Source organism: Thamnophis sirtalis, unplaced genomic scaffold (genome assembly GCF_051295495.1).
Source record: "Thamnophis sirtalis isolate CommonGarterSnake01/CBP01778 unplaced genomic scaffold, rThaSir2_p1.2 scaffold_6, whole genome shotgun sequence".
NCBI lineage: Eukaryota > Metazoa > Chordata > Lepidosauria > Squamata > Natricidae > Thamnophis > Thamnophis sirtalis.
In genome coordinates this window covers 95,846,674-95,862,365 of record NW_028261386.1, presented here as the reverse complement: position 1 = coordinate 95,862,365, position 15,692 = coordinate 95,846,674, and the positions used below count along the sequence as shown (strand labels likewise).

Genomic DNA, 15,692 nt, shown 5'->3' with positions numbered 1-15,692 from the left:
TGGCATTGGTTTGTAGTGAGTTTTTGAGAGTAATTCAAGGTGCTGGTTATCATCTATAAAGTGCTTTGTGGCATGGAGCCTGTCTCTCTAAGAACCATCTCTCCCCCAACAATTTTGTCCTATAAGATCTGACGAAGGAGGCACCCATCAGTTCCCATCCATATGATGAGACTTGGGGTCCCTGTTTCCTTATCATAACATCTTCTTTTTGAACAAGCATTCCCTGGAATTCAGACTGCTGAAACTCTGAAAACATTCAGGCCATCTTTTAAAAATGTATTTTCCCCCTTCAAGCTCTTAACTAAATTGGTTTGCCATTTGTGTGGGCTATGGCTGTTCCTCCTCCTGTTGCATTCATGTTTCTTGACTCTGATTTTATGTATTGTTTTTTTAATTGTATGTTGTCCAGAGTCCATGTTGAGATGGTTAGATAGTTGGATAGAGAAAGATGATAGAGAGATAAATGGAGAATAAGGTGAGAAAAGAGAGGGAGAGAAGGAGGGAGGGAGAGGGAGAGAGAGACAGAGACAGAGAGAAAAACAAAGACAGAGAGAGAATCTGTGACATTTTGAATGGCTATATTTTTGCAGTGTGTTATATGCATACTGAATCAATAAAACTGCTGTAGAAAGTATATCACCAATTCCTGGACCAAAAATATGCAACATTTCTATAAATATTTTACTCTAGTGTTTGCTTTCTTTTTCTTTGTTCAGGTTTGTTTCCTGCAGTGCTGAACTTGGCTTCTAATGCTCTCATCACCGCAAATGCTACCTGTGGAGAAAGAGGTCCACAAATGTACTGTAAGCTGGTGGAACATGTCTCTCGCCAGCCAGCAAGAAACCCTCAATGCCGCATCTGTGACCAGCGTAGTAGGAATCCAAACTGTAAGTGTATAGGATCTTATGTTCTTAACATCCTTCTCAGCTGAAATTATTATACTGGATCAAGAGCCATGGTGGTACTGTGGTTAGAATGCAGTATTGCAGGCTAATTCTGCCAACTGTCAGCAGTTCAATTCTTACCAGCTCAAGGCTGACTCTGTCTTCCATCTTTCTGAGGTCGGTAAAATGAGGACCCAGATTATTGGGGGCAATACGCTGACTTTGTAAACTGCTTAGAGAGGGTGGTAAAGCAAAAGTGGTATATAAGTCTAAGTGCTATTGCTAGGAGTTATGTTGGATCCTGATTTGGGAACAGAAAATGCCCATTATAGAATATCATCTGCACATTGGATGTCTTGTGATTATATAAGGGCAAGTCTGTCACCTTTCCCCCCTATATAACCGAAACCATAAATTGGAACTTTGTTCTCACTTTTACTGGCCTCCAGTTTAGAGGACCTTAGAGCAGTGGTGGATTTCTGCCAGTTCGCACCAGATCGGGAGAACTGGATGGTGAAATGGACCTGGAAGTAACTTCCGGAATGCCTGCCCTGGCCCTGTCGCTCCACACTCACCCCCGCCCGCTGGAGAGATGCAGCGGCACAATCCACCAGACAGCAGAGGCAAGCTCAGGAGTTTTCTCCTGGATTCCCCTCTGTCTTGCCTCCTCCGATCTCCCAAAGTTCTTTCCCCAGCGTGTGATAGCTTTCTACTGGATTCCCCTCTGTCTTGCCTCCTCCGATCTCCCAAAGTTCTTTCCCCAGCATGTTTTAGCTTTCTACTGAATTCCCCTCTGTCTTGCCTCCTCCAATCTCCCAAAGTTCTTTCCTCAGCATGTTATAGCTTTCTACTAGATTCCCCTCTGTCTTGCCTCCACTGATCTCCCAAAGTTCTTTCCCCAATATGTGATAGCTTTCTACTGGATTCCTCTCTGTCCTGCCTTCTTCGATCTCCCTAATTTCGCCCCCTAATCCTCCAGTTGTCTATTTTTGGAGGTTTTCCCCTCTCTTCCCCTCCCTTTCATAGGAGTTCCAAAAATTTTTGCCACATGGCTTTGGGGTGGTGGTCATGTGACTGAGTGTGCATGAGTGATGTCAAGCCATGCCCACAAAATAGGCCACACCCACAGAATAGGTTTTTAAAAAATTTGAAACCCACCACTGCATTAGAGTGCACAATTTGGATAGCAGATAAGCCCCATTTTCCTGCCCCAAGCCAGTCTTTCTTTGCCCCCAGTCAAAGGGGAGGGGAGACAAGTAATGTTGCTTCAGTGACAATAGAGGTTGGGACAAGTTATTCTCAGTTTTAGTTCTGAACTGAAGAAATCAAACACAGGCTAGAATATTCTATAAGTAGAAATAGCAGCAGCAGGGAGTTGGGGAGGAGAGGGAACCAGCACAGTTGGGGGGGAGGACCAGCAGCAATGGCCTTGTGGGGGGTCTTGCACAAAAATGGAGAATACGCTGGGGAGTCGTGTTTGGAGTCCGTCAAACGAGGTGGAGGCAGACAAGACATTTTTCATATTTTTAAGTATTCTGAGCAAAAGAACATGTGAGAAAATTTATAACAATACATGTAATATTCAAATACCATGTTTTATTTCTGAGGAAGTCCCAGACAGAATACTATAAGTTACTTACCTGTAGTTCTGTGATCATTTCTCAAAAAATAAATAAATTGTGGGCTAATTCTGATGGTTCTTTAAGCTAAAACCCAGTACTAATCAGTTTAGCAGCCTCCATAAAGACCCCACATCTGCAGTTCTGACTGCTGTTAATCTGCAGTGCAGACAGCCATTAAAACACATGGTCTTTCATTACAAACTCATTTCATTTTAAGGTTTGCAAAATGTTCATTTGGCACACTGAACTGTTTTATTTACCAGAGATGGCCCTTTAATAAGAGTGCCATGTAATGTACCAGACTTTAAATGATCCCCTTGGAATTTGTGAATCTGGTGCATCTCCCCTTAATTACGGTGGAAGGAAATGAACACATACTCCCTGGTTAATCATATGTGAGCCCAAATTAAAGACCACATTTTGATGAGTTGCTTGTGTGCAAGCTAACTCCCTCGTCATTCATCACTGAGGTTGGTCTTTATGTTAAGCTTTCAGCTCTATCAGTTCCTCACCACCACCACCACCCCCGCCTTTCTTGCAGGCAGTCTATGGTTTATATTATCTCTCCCTTATTTTAAAAAAATAAGAAAATATATTTCGGCAATTAATCAGTGGTTTCAATTTAATTAAGATTAAACTTCTGTAATGGGATTACAGTTAATTGTATATTCATTTCTCATTCTTTCTTTTCATGACTACACCTCATATCAATTTGATGTGGGGAGATTGATAGCAATATTTCTAATTAGACAGCTTCTATTGCTATCACCTTGGAGACCTGAGCTTGATTTACAGCAGATTTTTTTTCCTCCCAAGATACATTTAAGCTCATTGCTGGAAAAAAAATATACCAGAGGCAGTAAAAAGATCACATAGTGCCAAAAGTAATTTTTCTTCTTTAGTCTTAGCTATCAGGGGTGAGGAGGGGGGTTGTAAAAGAGATAACAAATCCAATAAAAAATACTTCTCTCTCCAATTTTATCACATGTGACATGTTAATATTTCATTGGGCTCCTGAATCATTTGATATCTATGTACATTTTTTTTAGCATTTGCAGTTTTCAAACTAACAGATTATCTCCAACAAGTGTTTTAATTGTGTTTTCAGCTGTAGTCAGACATTCTTATTTATCAATGATTTTGAAAAAATTCCTTTTGTTTTGAAATACTGACATAATATGAAAACATTAATTTACACATTAACCTTGGTTAATGATTTCAATGATAGTGATTTTCTGTAAGCAGCAAAGACATATACCAAGCAATCATACATATGTAACCATCAGGAAAGTAGCAAACAAAATAAATTAAAGGCAAGGGGTAAGAGAAAAGTAAATATTCTTTACAACAATAATCATTATACCTCTTCATACCTTTCTGTTTCTGGAAACCATCCTTGTTACTGCCATATCCATATCTGGATTATATACTTCTCATTTTCTTTTCTTTTTGAGGATCTCAGCAATACTAGCCAATCAATTTTGTTTTTCTCCATCTTTCTCTTTCCTTCAACCCCCTCATGAAGGATATACAAAATTCCTCAATTCTGGATTGAAACTTTCCATACTGGAAAACTCAGGAGCATGGGCCAATGAGCTGGTTGAAGGGCAGAAATGATATAGAGTGACCTGCTAGGGCAGAGGGTTAGACTAGATGACCTACAATGTCTCATCCATTAATCTGTTAAATCTGTTAAAGGTGTGGGAAATAGTTCTAGATATTCTAGATAAAACACTCCTGATGAAACAGGCATAATTGCCGCTGGGCGAGATCATCCGAAGGCACGGGATAAAATATCACCAATATGCGGACGATACACAGTTGTATCTGTCCGCCCCGTGCCAACTCAATGAAGCGGTGGACGTGATGAACCGGGGACTGGAAGCCGTTAAAGACTGGATGAGAGCGAACAAGCTGATACTCAACCCAGACAAGACCGAGTGGCTGTTGTGTTTCCCTCCCAAAAATTTGACCACCATACCATCACTCAGGCTGGGGGGACAAAATTTAAACCCCTCAGAAAGGGCCCGCAACTTGGGAGTCCTCCTGGATTCACAGCTAACTTTTGACCACCATCTCTCAGCTGTGACCAGGGGGGCATTTGCCCAGGTTCGCCTGGTGCGCCAGTTGCGGCCCTACCTGAATCGGGAGGCCCTCACAACAGTCACTCGAGCCCTTGTGATCTCTAGGCTGGAATACTGTAATGTGCTCTACATGGGGCTGCCCTTGAAGAGCATCCGAAGACTTCAGCTAGTCCAGAATGCGGCCGCGCGAGTGATCGTGGGCGCACCACGGTTCGCCCACATAACACCGATCCTCCGTGAGCTGCACTGGCTACCTGTTGGTCTCCGGGTGCACTTCAAGGTCTTACTCACCACCTATAAAGCGCTCCATGGTAGTGGATCTGGCTATTTGAGAGACCGCCTTCTGCCAATTACCTCCCTGCGTCCCATCAGATCGCATAGAGTTGGCCTCCTCCGTATTCCATCCGCCAGTCAGTGCCGACTGGCGACTACTCGGAGGAGAGCCTTCTCTGTTGCGGCTCCGACACTATGGAACAATCTCCCTGTGGAGATTCGTACCCTCACCACCGTCCAGGCCTTCCGTACAGCCCTCAAGAACTGGCTAACCCGTCAGGCCTGGGGATAATCTTATTTCGCCCCTCCCGAATGCTGAGTGAATGTTGAGTTTTATTGTCTAATTTACTTTGTGCACATTTCTTTTTTTGTATTGTCCTACACTCCCCTTCCTTTTTTTGATTGTAAGCCGCCCTGAGTCCCCTCAGGGAAAAGGGCGGCCTATAAATAAACTACAAACAAACAAAAAAAAAAAAAATAATTGAGAATTACATAAACTACAGAATACCTCACACTTTTTCCAATGGAAAAGATTTAGGATGATCCAAAAGGTGAAGGTATGGTCTGAGGAAACCATGTATATTTCACAGTTCTCAAAACATTCCTAAAGCAATGAATTTTGTATCTCCACATGGTTTATTCTTTTTTTTTGTATATTCTTGTGTATGCTTTACTTCATCACATATCCACCTTGTCTCTTTTAACAGCCTCACCTTCATGTGCTTAGGAAGTATTCCATAATTAAGTCTATTTACATGATCATAAGCTTTTGCTAAATCAGCAAACGCACAATAAAAGGTACACCCATTGTAAGCTAATTTTTGGCTTATGGAACTCTTTTCAATTGTTGGATGGTGTTTTGTGTCCTTTGAACTTGTTTCTTTTTCTGAAAATGTTTTGTTACCAAGCTAGGTAACATCTTGGGCATTTTCCGGTGCCAATATCCATTAAAATATTCTCTTGTCTCTGCTACTTCCGGAGAAATGTGCTTTTTATGGACTACAAAATTCAGCTGAGAAAAAGGCCAAAAGGGGAGACAGACTAAGATATTTAGATGATATAAAAGCTACTCTTGCTGGAATAAGTAATCTCGTCCCCAGGATAAACTATCTAATCTCTTTTGTTTCCTGAGCTGTAAACTGCAACTTTCCCCTGTTAATATAGACATTGAACCTTAACATGCAGCCGCGCGAGTGATTGTGGGTGCACCTCGGTTCACCCACATAACACCTATCCTCCGCGAGCTGCGCTGGCTACCTGTCGATCTCCGGGTGCGCTTCAAGGTGCTACTTGTCACCCATAAAGCCCTCCATGGTAGTGGGTCTGCGTACTTGAGAGACCGCCTTCTGCCAATTACCTCCCTGCAACCAATTAGATCTCATAGATTGGGCCTCCTCCGAGTTCCATCTGCCAGCCAGTGCCGGCTGGCAATTACAAGGAGGAGAGCCTTCTCAGTAGTAGCTCCGACCCTTTGGAACGATCTCCCGGTGGAGATTCGTACCCTCACCACCGTCCAGGCCTTCCGCACAGCCCTTAAGACCTGGCTAGCCCGTCAGGCCTGGGGACAAAGATAATTGCCCCCTCCCGAATGATGAATGAATGTTGCTCATTATTTTATTCTATGTTTGTCTGCGTTACTGTTTGTATATCCCCCCCCCTTGATTTTATGTAAGCCGCCCTGAGTCCCCTCAGGGAAAAGGGCGGCCTATAAATGTTAATAAAACCTCTAAAACCTTTGAAGAATCAAGTCTTGACTCTTAATCAAAAGATTGAGGCAGGGCTGCTTTGACTTTATTGTCTGCTTTGCTTACATAATATATATGAGTGTATTTATACATGAAACACACCTTTGAATCTCTCTATAACTTTTAATATTATATAATTTTTTCTCTTATTAAATATCAAGATATAGATCTTATTGATCTTTTTAGCAAAATTAGCTATCATAAAGGTAGACGGTTTCCTTAGATGCAGGTTTATTCTTTCTGCCCATTACAGATAGACAGAGGAAATGTCAGAATATTCATGAACTGGAATAGGACATAGCAACAGGTCAGCCATTGGGGACTTGCTGGAATAGGACATGGTAACAAGGTCAGACAATGTATAGGCATGGCAATTGGGTCAGCCAATGGGAACTATTTGGTATTATTATGTATATAAAGAAGTTAATAAATCTTGTTGAATCAGTTTTCTGTGTGTGCTTTCTGGATTTGATTTTTGCAACAAACTCTGACAGGAAAGTTATGTCACCATCTAATCCTGTTTTAATTCATTTTCTAAGGAACTCATTGAACTGAATTTCATCACAAAGCAATACTTGCACCTTTGAAAGTCAGCACTGTGTCATAAGAAACTTAGAAAAATATTTTTTATCTAAGATATTGCCCAGTATGTTCTACTTGCACCAATATGAAAACAGAATAAAGGGTAAAGAAGATAAGTTTCATTTTGTGCTAATTTTTTTTATTCTTGGTTCAACAGTGAGACACCCCATATCAAATGCAATTGATGGCAAGAATACATGGTGGCAAAGCCCTAGCATTCAAAATGGAATAGAATATCACTACGTGACCATCACACTTGACTTACGGCAGGTAATCTTTATTCTTGAGATTTATAGGAGAGAAACTGGCTGAACCAGTGGGAGGAGTCAAATGGGGACTTAGTCTAGAATCCTTACATGGTGACAACAGGATGAAGTCTGAGCCTCCCTGCAAGCCATTGAACCTCATCTAGTCTCATCTAGGTGCAAATTGTTAGTATGAGAAGATTCCTGTGCATAGATTTGAGTAATAAATCAACTAATTTAATTCTTCATGGGTGAATCTGGTTGTTATCATCCAGGTGAAATTGGATATTATAATTTGGTTAGAGGTGGGTTCCTACCAGTTCGCACCTATTCGGTAGAACCGGTTCGTCAAATATACCGAACCGGTTAGAAGAGGTTCCACCAGTGGACCCGGAAAGCAGGCCACACCTACAGAAGAGGTTCCAAAATTTTTTGAAACCCACCACTGGTCTTTGGATATGATTATTCTACACTATCATGCTCATATTTATAAAACTCAGTGTCTCTGTGAAAGGTAAGGATGACTACTGCGTTTATGGTGCAATCAGAACATTTTCGTGTGTTGAAGTTGTTTTAATGCAAACCAAAGATGCCTTTTAAAAAACAAGTTTACATCATATTCTTATGCAGGCCAGTGCTGTGTGTGAGGTAATTTAAGGTGGTTCTGACAAGTGTCGTCGGCATCTTCATACCCGGTCACATGGGCAGCAAACCACTCCCACAAAGGAGGCCACACCCACAGAGTAGGTTCGAACAATTTTTGAAACCCACCCCTGAATTTGGTGGTAAAATTTCTCCCGTATTTCTCCATAGGATTCTGAGCATCCATTTTATCCTGAAGTATCATCAAGTTCTGATTAATTAGCACAAACACTACAAAATGTGAGCTATTCACAGACGCCTAATTTTACCACATTATAGCAACATATTAGTTATTTTCTGATTATTTTTTATTTCAATAGCTATCAGACTACGTGGTAAGAAGCAACTATTTAACAAGATTTTCAGTGTGAAAGTCAGTGTGACTGGTGTCTACTCAGTGATACATGCTTGGCATATAGAACTCTTATTTTTAATCCAAACGTTTCCAAATATGATATGAAGAGGTGCAGTCTTGTCAGAAATTGAAAAGCTAGACCCAGCCAGCATCAAATGTTTTAAACTAGTTAGACTAATCTAATGGAATGTAAATGACTGTGATTATTCCTATATTACTGCAGCTGACAAACTCCCACCTAAATGTTCATAATAGGGTCTATTCACAAGAATAGTCTAAGATCCTAGGGGAATTATTGTTCTTATTGAATATGTATAAGAAAGATCCACCCACATTAGCATTTGCTTGCTTATACAAGGGAGAAGATCTACATTTTATTTTTTGCAAATATTCAGTATCTGTCTTGCAGCCGAAGGACAAGACTTCTAATAGAAGGGAAAGAGATCTAAATGGTACACCAGGATTCAAATAAGGTTCATAAAATTGATAAAACTGTCAGTCTTCTATTTATATCAACATCAGAAAACTCATAACAACTCAGTCCTCTCTTAACAGTTTTGTTTATGTACGAAAACTGCATAAATGTTTTACAAAGCTAGAAAAATGTACCAACTCTCAGAATTGCCTTAGTATCTCTGCAAAATAATTCAAAGGCAATTGATTTGTTTCTGAAAATTTGAATCACCTTAGAAACTTGATTCAAACTTTTTATTGAACAAGTTGATTCAGTTGAATCACCTTTGAATGTGAAAGAGAGAGTGGGAGTGGGAGAGAGGGAGGGAGGGAGGGAGAGAGAGGGGGGAGAGATAGAGAGAGAGAGAGAAGGCAGACCCTTACTGAGATTCTATTATGGACGTTAAAATTGAGCTGCAAATTCTTTGGTGATATTATTCATCTTATTCAAGATTATAAGAGAGAATAAAGACATTCTACTTTCAGAAGTAGCCTCCCATCTGCTGCATTGGGTAGCTCCAGCTTCCATATCTACTGTTCTATATATAATATTGAATGTAATCTATATATAAAAAAGTGAAATGCCACTCACACGACATCATGAAATCTCCAGAACCGTAAAGCCTACAAACTTGAAATGTGCCATGTATATTCCTCTTGGCTTCCAGGTGCTCGCTAAGAAAGGATTTTTCCAAAAAGACCATCAGATCATTAGTATTTCTTATATTATTATTAAAACGCTCTGAGGCTAAGGAGTTAAATGTTCTACCCCCCTCCCAACCTGACAAGAATTCTGTTCCAATTGCCACTTGGGTTTGGGCATGGCCAGCATGTGACTCACCTGGCCTGCAGGCTTGCAGTTTAGACATTTTATGCCCCTCCCCACCTGAAAAACACTCTGATGCTAAGGAGTTAGACTGAGGGAGAGAAGGGAATAAGATAGGAGAGGTCTCTGTGGGGCAAGCATGAAGAAGAGAAGGGGGATAGGAGAGGATCAATGGGGCAAGGCTGAGGTAGAAAAGGGAGTAAGATAGGAGAGGCCTCCGTGGGGCCAGCCTGAGAGAGAGAATGGAAGAGGAGAGGCTTCTGTGGGGCAAGTCTGAGAGAGAGAAGGGGAGAGGAGAGGCTGATCCTAACTACTCATTGATTTCCCAGCTGTAAGTGTTGATTTATCAAGCCCAATCATATAGTTCCATAGCGGAGAACAGGTATTCAACTTGTACTGTATAAACAAAAAAGCATTAAGGTTTTATAAAAGGAGGGGAGATTAAAAGGATAAGATCAAAACTTTGTTTATTTCTTTGTTGAAAAGTACAAGATTTAGCTGTTAACAGTTATAAGTCATTTACTGGTAGTTCCTTATTAAAATGTTTAATCCTTTTATAAAACATATTGTGCATTTTCTATTCCTACAACTAGTCATAAGATGAAAATTGCAAGAATACATTAGCAGTTGCTCTTGATAAATATGAATGTGCATAGAAAGCTTTTAGCAAATTCTCATGTTACTTTAGAAAAAGAAAAAAATAATTACAGTTTACTTCATTAAATAAATCTAGACCTTTGAGGAGATGCATTAAATCCTCTTGTTGGCTGTCTAATATAATAAATAATAGCAGGACATAATAGAAAGATAATGTATTTGCACAAGTTAGCTGGGTAAAGAGGAAAATATGTGCTTTAATATAATAATGAGTGATGGGACTGGGTTTGGACAGTTTTTCCTGTCTCATAGAATTATTTTTTATGAGTTCCCTCATATCAGTCAGCTGATACCCATGATATCATTAAGGCTCAACTGGAAGAGTACTTTGGAAAAGGTAATAAACAAATACATAGACTTTCAAGTCACACTATCTTAGTTATGTTTGACAAGTTTGGGTTTCATAATATATGCAGAATTGTATTAAGATGTTTTACTTAAGAGATAGTAGACTTACAAAGTATGTTTGGGTTTCAATTATTCCATGGAGACAAGAGAAGAGAGGTATGTTATGCATTTATAGTAATTTTGTTGTCTGTAAAAAACATCCTTTCAACAGAAATGGATTGTGGTGTGCACTGTTGGTGAGCAAAGTTCCATATCTGATTCAGTAGGGAGCCAATTAAAAATGCATTTAAGGATATTTCCTTTCTTATGATTCTGAATTTGACTGCAATAGATCTAGCCAGTTTAAACCAGTTCTCTAATTGCAAAAAAGATAAAATGAAGAGTATGTGTCATACTACCTTGTTAGGTTCCTAAATGCTATAAATAAGGTTCCTGGATTACAGAGGCCAGTCATAGATGAAGATTTGTTTAAGTAGGTAGATGGAAGCTTGTAGCTATCATTCCCATATCTTCATGTAATGGAGTTATAGTTTGAAAAATACTCTAAATGAACTGAAAAAGTTTCTGACAATGAGATCTACACTACTATAGAACAGTCTACTTACAGAGGTTATGGATTCTCATTCATGGAGATTTTTAAAAAGAGAATAGATAACCACCTCTCAATAAGACTTTAATTGGTTTTCCTGTGCATTGCAAAGTTGAACTAGATGTTTCTGCCTGGTCCATAATTTTAGGATTTTATAGTCAAAGTATCTTTGTAAGTATGTACACACATACAATATATGTGTATTGCCTTCTGAACAGGTTCCTGCTTCAATGATTCAGTAGACCTATAGAGTTAAGTACCTAAAATTAAACCACTGAAGCCAATAAAATTAAAATAGGCTGCCTTTATACAATATGACAAGATAAACAGTCTGTATAAAACCTGCATGCTTCTAGATCAACAAACATTTGTTCAATAACAGAACCCATCCTAAGGCTTACCTCTTAGTGATGTGATTTTATTAGTGTCGAATATTTTATACTGCTGCCTTTATCCCTAAAATCTGGAAGCTGGTTTATTTTAAGTATCATGCTGTCGTTTATAATATTTCTAAGAAAACATGCAGGACTTTGATTTAAGACATAAGGCAATCTAATATATTCTAGCATATATCCAAGCTTTGGAATGCTATTCAGAACTACACTACAATTTAAGCCAGCTATTGAAAAATTTCAAAGTATAAAAATAAGATAAAAGATTAAAGATTAAAGGAATAGATGAATTTGTGACAGGTTTGAAATATATTTTGGTTTTTAAATTACAGGTAATCTTTGTTTTATCAAATGTCCTATTTAGTGACCATTTGAAGTTATGATGGAAATGAAAAAAAATAACTTCATGGCCATTCTTTGCACTTACAACTGTTGTACTGCAGATTTGGATTTTGTAACCAGTGTGCATTTATAACCATTGAGTATTCCACAGTCTGAGCATCACAATTTATGTACTTCACAGCTGGTTTCCGATAAACAAAGGTAATGGAGAAACCAGCAGTAAAATGGCAAATCATGGCAACATGATGATCACTTAATAATCAAGGGAGATTTGCTTAATGACTGCAGTGCAAGAAAGTTGTAAGTGTGTCATGTCATATGATGTCTTACTTGCTGACTACAGCTTAGCAATAGAATTGCCAGTCCCAATTGTGGTTGTTAAGCAAGAACCATCTGTATAAAGCAGTAATAGTTATGACATACTTTTAAACCTGGTTGTTTGCAGAATAAATGATAGTATGTAGCAAAATCTTTGAGTACAAGATACTAAAAAGATATTTCTACCAGCTATTTATTTCAGAGACTTTAAATCTTTAATATCTTGCTTAAAGTCCTTTATGAAGAACAAATGCTATTGTTGGCTCAGAGTTGGATGGAGATACTTATCTTTCTTTTATGTTTCTTTTTAAATGTTTTTTTTTAACTTTGCCAAATATTTAGTTGTTTTCTAAGTAGTCCTTTTATTACATCTTAGGAAACCAGAGAGTATTAAGATAATCATTTTTCTGCCAAGCCATCAAAGATTGATATAGGAGTAGACAATCTGTGCTATTCCAAATGTCGTTGGACTCGTGGCATGACAAAACCGTGCTCCACTAAAGCACGCCCGATTAAACCGCGTCGCTGACGTCATCAGCAGGGCGACAACAGCGACCACGGAAAAAAAAGGGCGCTTTAAATAGCACTTTGAAAGCAAGCCGATTCAAGTTAAGGTAAGGGTTAGGTTTAGGGTTAGGTTTAGGGTTAGGTTAAGGGTTAGGTTTAGGGTTAGGTTTAGGGTTAGGTTTAGGGTTAGGTTTAGGGTTAGGTTTAGGATTAGGTTTAGGGGGGTTAGGTTTAGGTTTAGGGGTTAATTTTAGCTTTAGCGTTTACAGCGTGCTTTTTTCATCGCGCTGTGATGACGTCAGCTACGTGGTTTCGTCGAGCGCGCTTTAGTCGAACACGGTTTTGTGGTGGAACCGTTGGACTACTATCTTCAAAATGTCTCCCCAAAGGCCATAGGGATTGTGTTAGTTGTAATTCACTAACTTCTTGGGTATCATTGATTAACCTCTACTGAAATATTCCAGACCCTGTTGTCTCTCATTATTAACCAGCCTGTCTCTTGGACTCAGTAGGACAGACCCTTACATCCAACTGCCTCTACTTCATCAAATATTAATTAGCATGAAAGAACTGAGAATAAGATCTCCTCTGTCTTTATTATAGGCAATCATGAACGTTTATCAGTTTCAGACAGATGGTCAATTTTATTTGGTCTGGACTTTTGACACTAGGTGGATCCCTCCACTAAAGTTCACAGCTGTTTTAATAAGCTAAAAACAGATGCTATATTGGCTTTCCCACACATTCTGAGGTATTTGTTCCTAGTCAAATCCAAAGTTTTGCACAATCCTACTGTACATGCATCAGCCTATATTATTTCATGTGCTCTGAATTTTAGTTACAGTGCTTAACTTTGTTTTTACGGCCAAAATCAGTATATATGATGGTATATGATGAAAACCCAAATATTTATAAAAGTAGTGCATAAATAAATCAGATATCATTCTTAAAATTTCAATCCCTTTCATAAATGACTGTAGTCAAAGATGAAGTAGTAGATAAAGAGAAAGAAAGAAAGAAAGAAAGAAAGAAAGAAAGAAAGAAAGAAAGAAAGAAAGAAAGACTTATAACTGCCAACAAGTGAACTGCTGCCCTATCTAGATCCCTTCCAGTCGGGTTTCAGGCCTGGTTACTCTTTGAGTCTCTTTGGTCGCACTGACCGATGATCTCTGGCGGACCAGGGATAGAGGACATTCCTCTATCCTGGTGCTTCTTGACCTCTCAGCGGCCTTCGATACCATCGACCATGGTATCCTTCTGTGACGACTGGGGGAGGTGGGAGTGGGAGGCACCGTTTTGCGGTGGTTCTCCTCTTACCTCTCAGACAGGTCGCAGTCGGTGTTGGTTGGAGGACAGAGGTTGACCCCTAGACCCCTTATATATGGGGTGCTGCAGGGTTCGGTCCTGTCCCCCCTCCTATTTAACATCTACATGAAGCCGCTGGGTGAGATCATTTGCCGGCATGGGATTAAATACCACCAATATGCGGATGATACCCAGCTGTATCTGTCTGCCCCGTGCCAACTCAGTGAAGCAGTGGCAGTGATGTGCCAGTGCCTGGAGGCTGTTATGGTCTGGATGGGAGTAAACAAGCTGGCACTCAATCCAGACAAGACCGAGTGGCTATTGATGTTCCCTCCCAAGGATAGTCCAGACTCTCCATCTATCAGCCTGGAGGGTGAAAGTCTACACCCTTCATAGAGGGCCCGCAACTTGGGTGTCCTCCTGGATTTGCAGCTCACATTAGAACACCATTTGTCAGCTGTGACCAGGGGGTCTTTTGCCCAGGTTTGCCTGGTGCACCAGTTGCAGCCCTATCTGGACTGGGAGGCACTTCTAATGGTCACTCATGCCCTCGTCACCTCAAGGCTCGATTACTGCAATGCACTCTACATGGGGCTGCCCTTGAAGAGTGTTCGGAGACTACAGTTGGTCCAGAATGCAGCCACGCGAGTGATATCGGGTGTTCTTCATTACACCCATGTTACACCTATCCTCCGTGAGCTGCACTGGCTCCCTATTGGTCTCTGGATGTGCTACAAGGTGCTGGTTATTACCTTTAAAGCCCTACATGGCATTGGACCTGGATATCTGAGAGATCGCCTCCTGCTACATACCTCCCAACAGCCGATAAGAACTCACAGACTAGGCCTCTTCCGGCCGGACAATGCCGGCTGGCGGCCCCTCGGGGGAGAGCCTTCTCTGTAGCTGCTCCGGCCCTGTGGAACGATCTACCTGCAGAGATCCGGACCCTTCCCACTCTCGCGGCCTTCCAAAAATCCACCAAAACCTGGCTGTTCTGGTAGGCCTGGAGCTGTTGACCCATGAATGAGGTCCAGCCCCCAGCTAAGTCGAGTGTATGGTGTGTTCTTTTTAAATTGTTCCTGTCTTTCCCCTATTTTTTACTTTATCTTGTATTTGTAAGCCGCCCAGAGTCCTACAGGATTGGGTGGCATATAAGCTTATTAAATTACGAATTACGAATTATTGCCCTTGGGACCAGCTGCCAATTTAATTAATTTTTGAAGCAACCCATTTGGACCTTAAGATACAGAAGGATCGTGACAAACTTGAACATTGGGCACTATCTAACAAAATGAAATTCAATTGTTAAAAAAGCAAGGTTTTACATTTAGACAAGAAAAACAAAATTCACATGTACAGAATATGTGCTACCTTGCTTAATAGTAGTAAATGTGAGAGGGATCTTGGAATCCTAATGGACAACCATTTAAATATGAGCCAGCAGTGAGCAGCTGCTGCCAAAAAATCCAACACAGATCTAGGCTGCATAAACAGAGGGAGGGAATCAAGATCACATGAAGTGT

The 15,692-nt window shown here is 40.2% G+C and overlaps 1 protein-coding gene across 9 annotated transcripts in view; it reads left to right on the top strand.

The window, feature by feature from the left end:
- Positions 1-15,692, top strand: part of LAMA2 (laminin subunit alpha 2) — a 474,492-nt gene that overhangs the window by 103,017 nt on the left and 355,783 nt on the right. For all 9 annotated transcript variants that reach the window (XM_087718512.1, XM_087718505.1, XM_087718507.1 and 6 more), the window contains exons 2-3: positions 717-887; positions 7,348-7,460. In XM_087718512.1, coding sequence (XP_087574638.1) covers positions 717-887; positions 7,348-7,460 — 284 coding nt within the window. The remainder of the gene's footprint in view (positions 1-716; positions 888-7,347; positions 7,461-15,692) is intronic.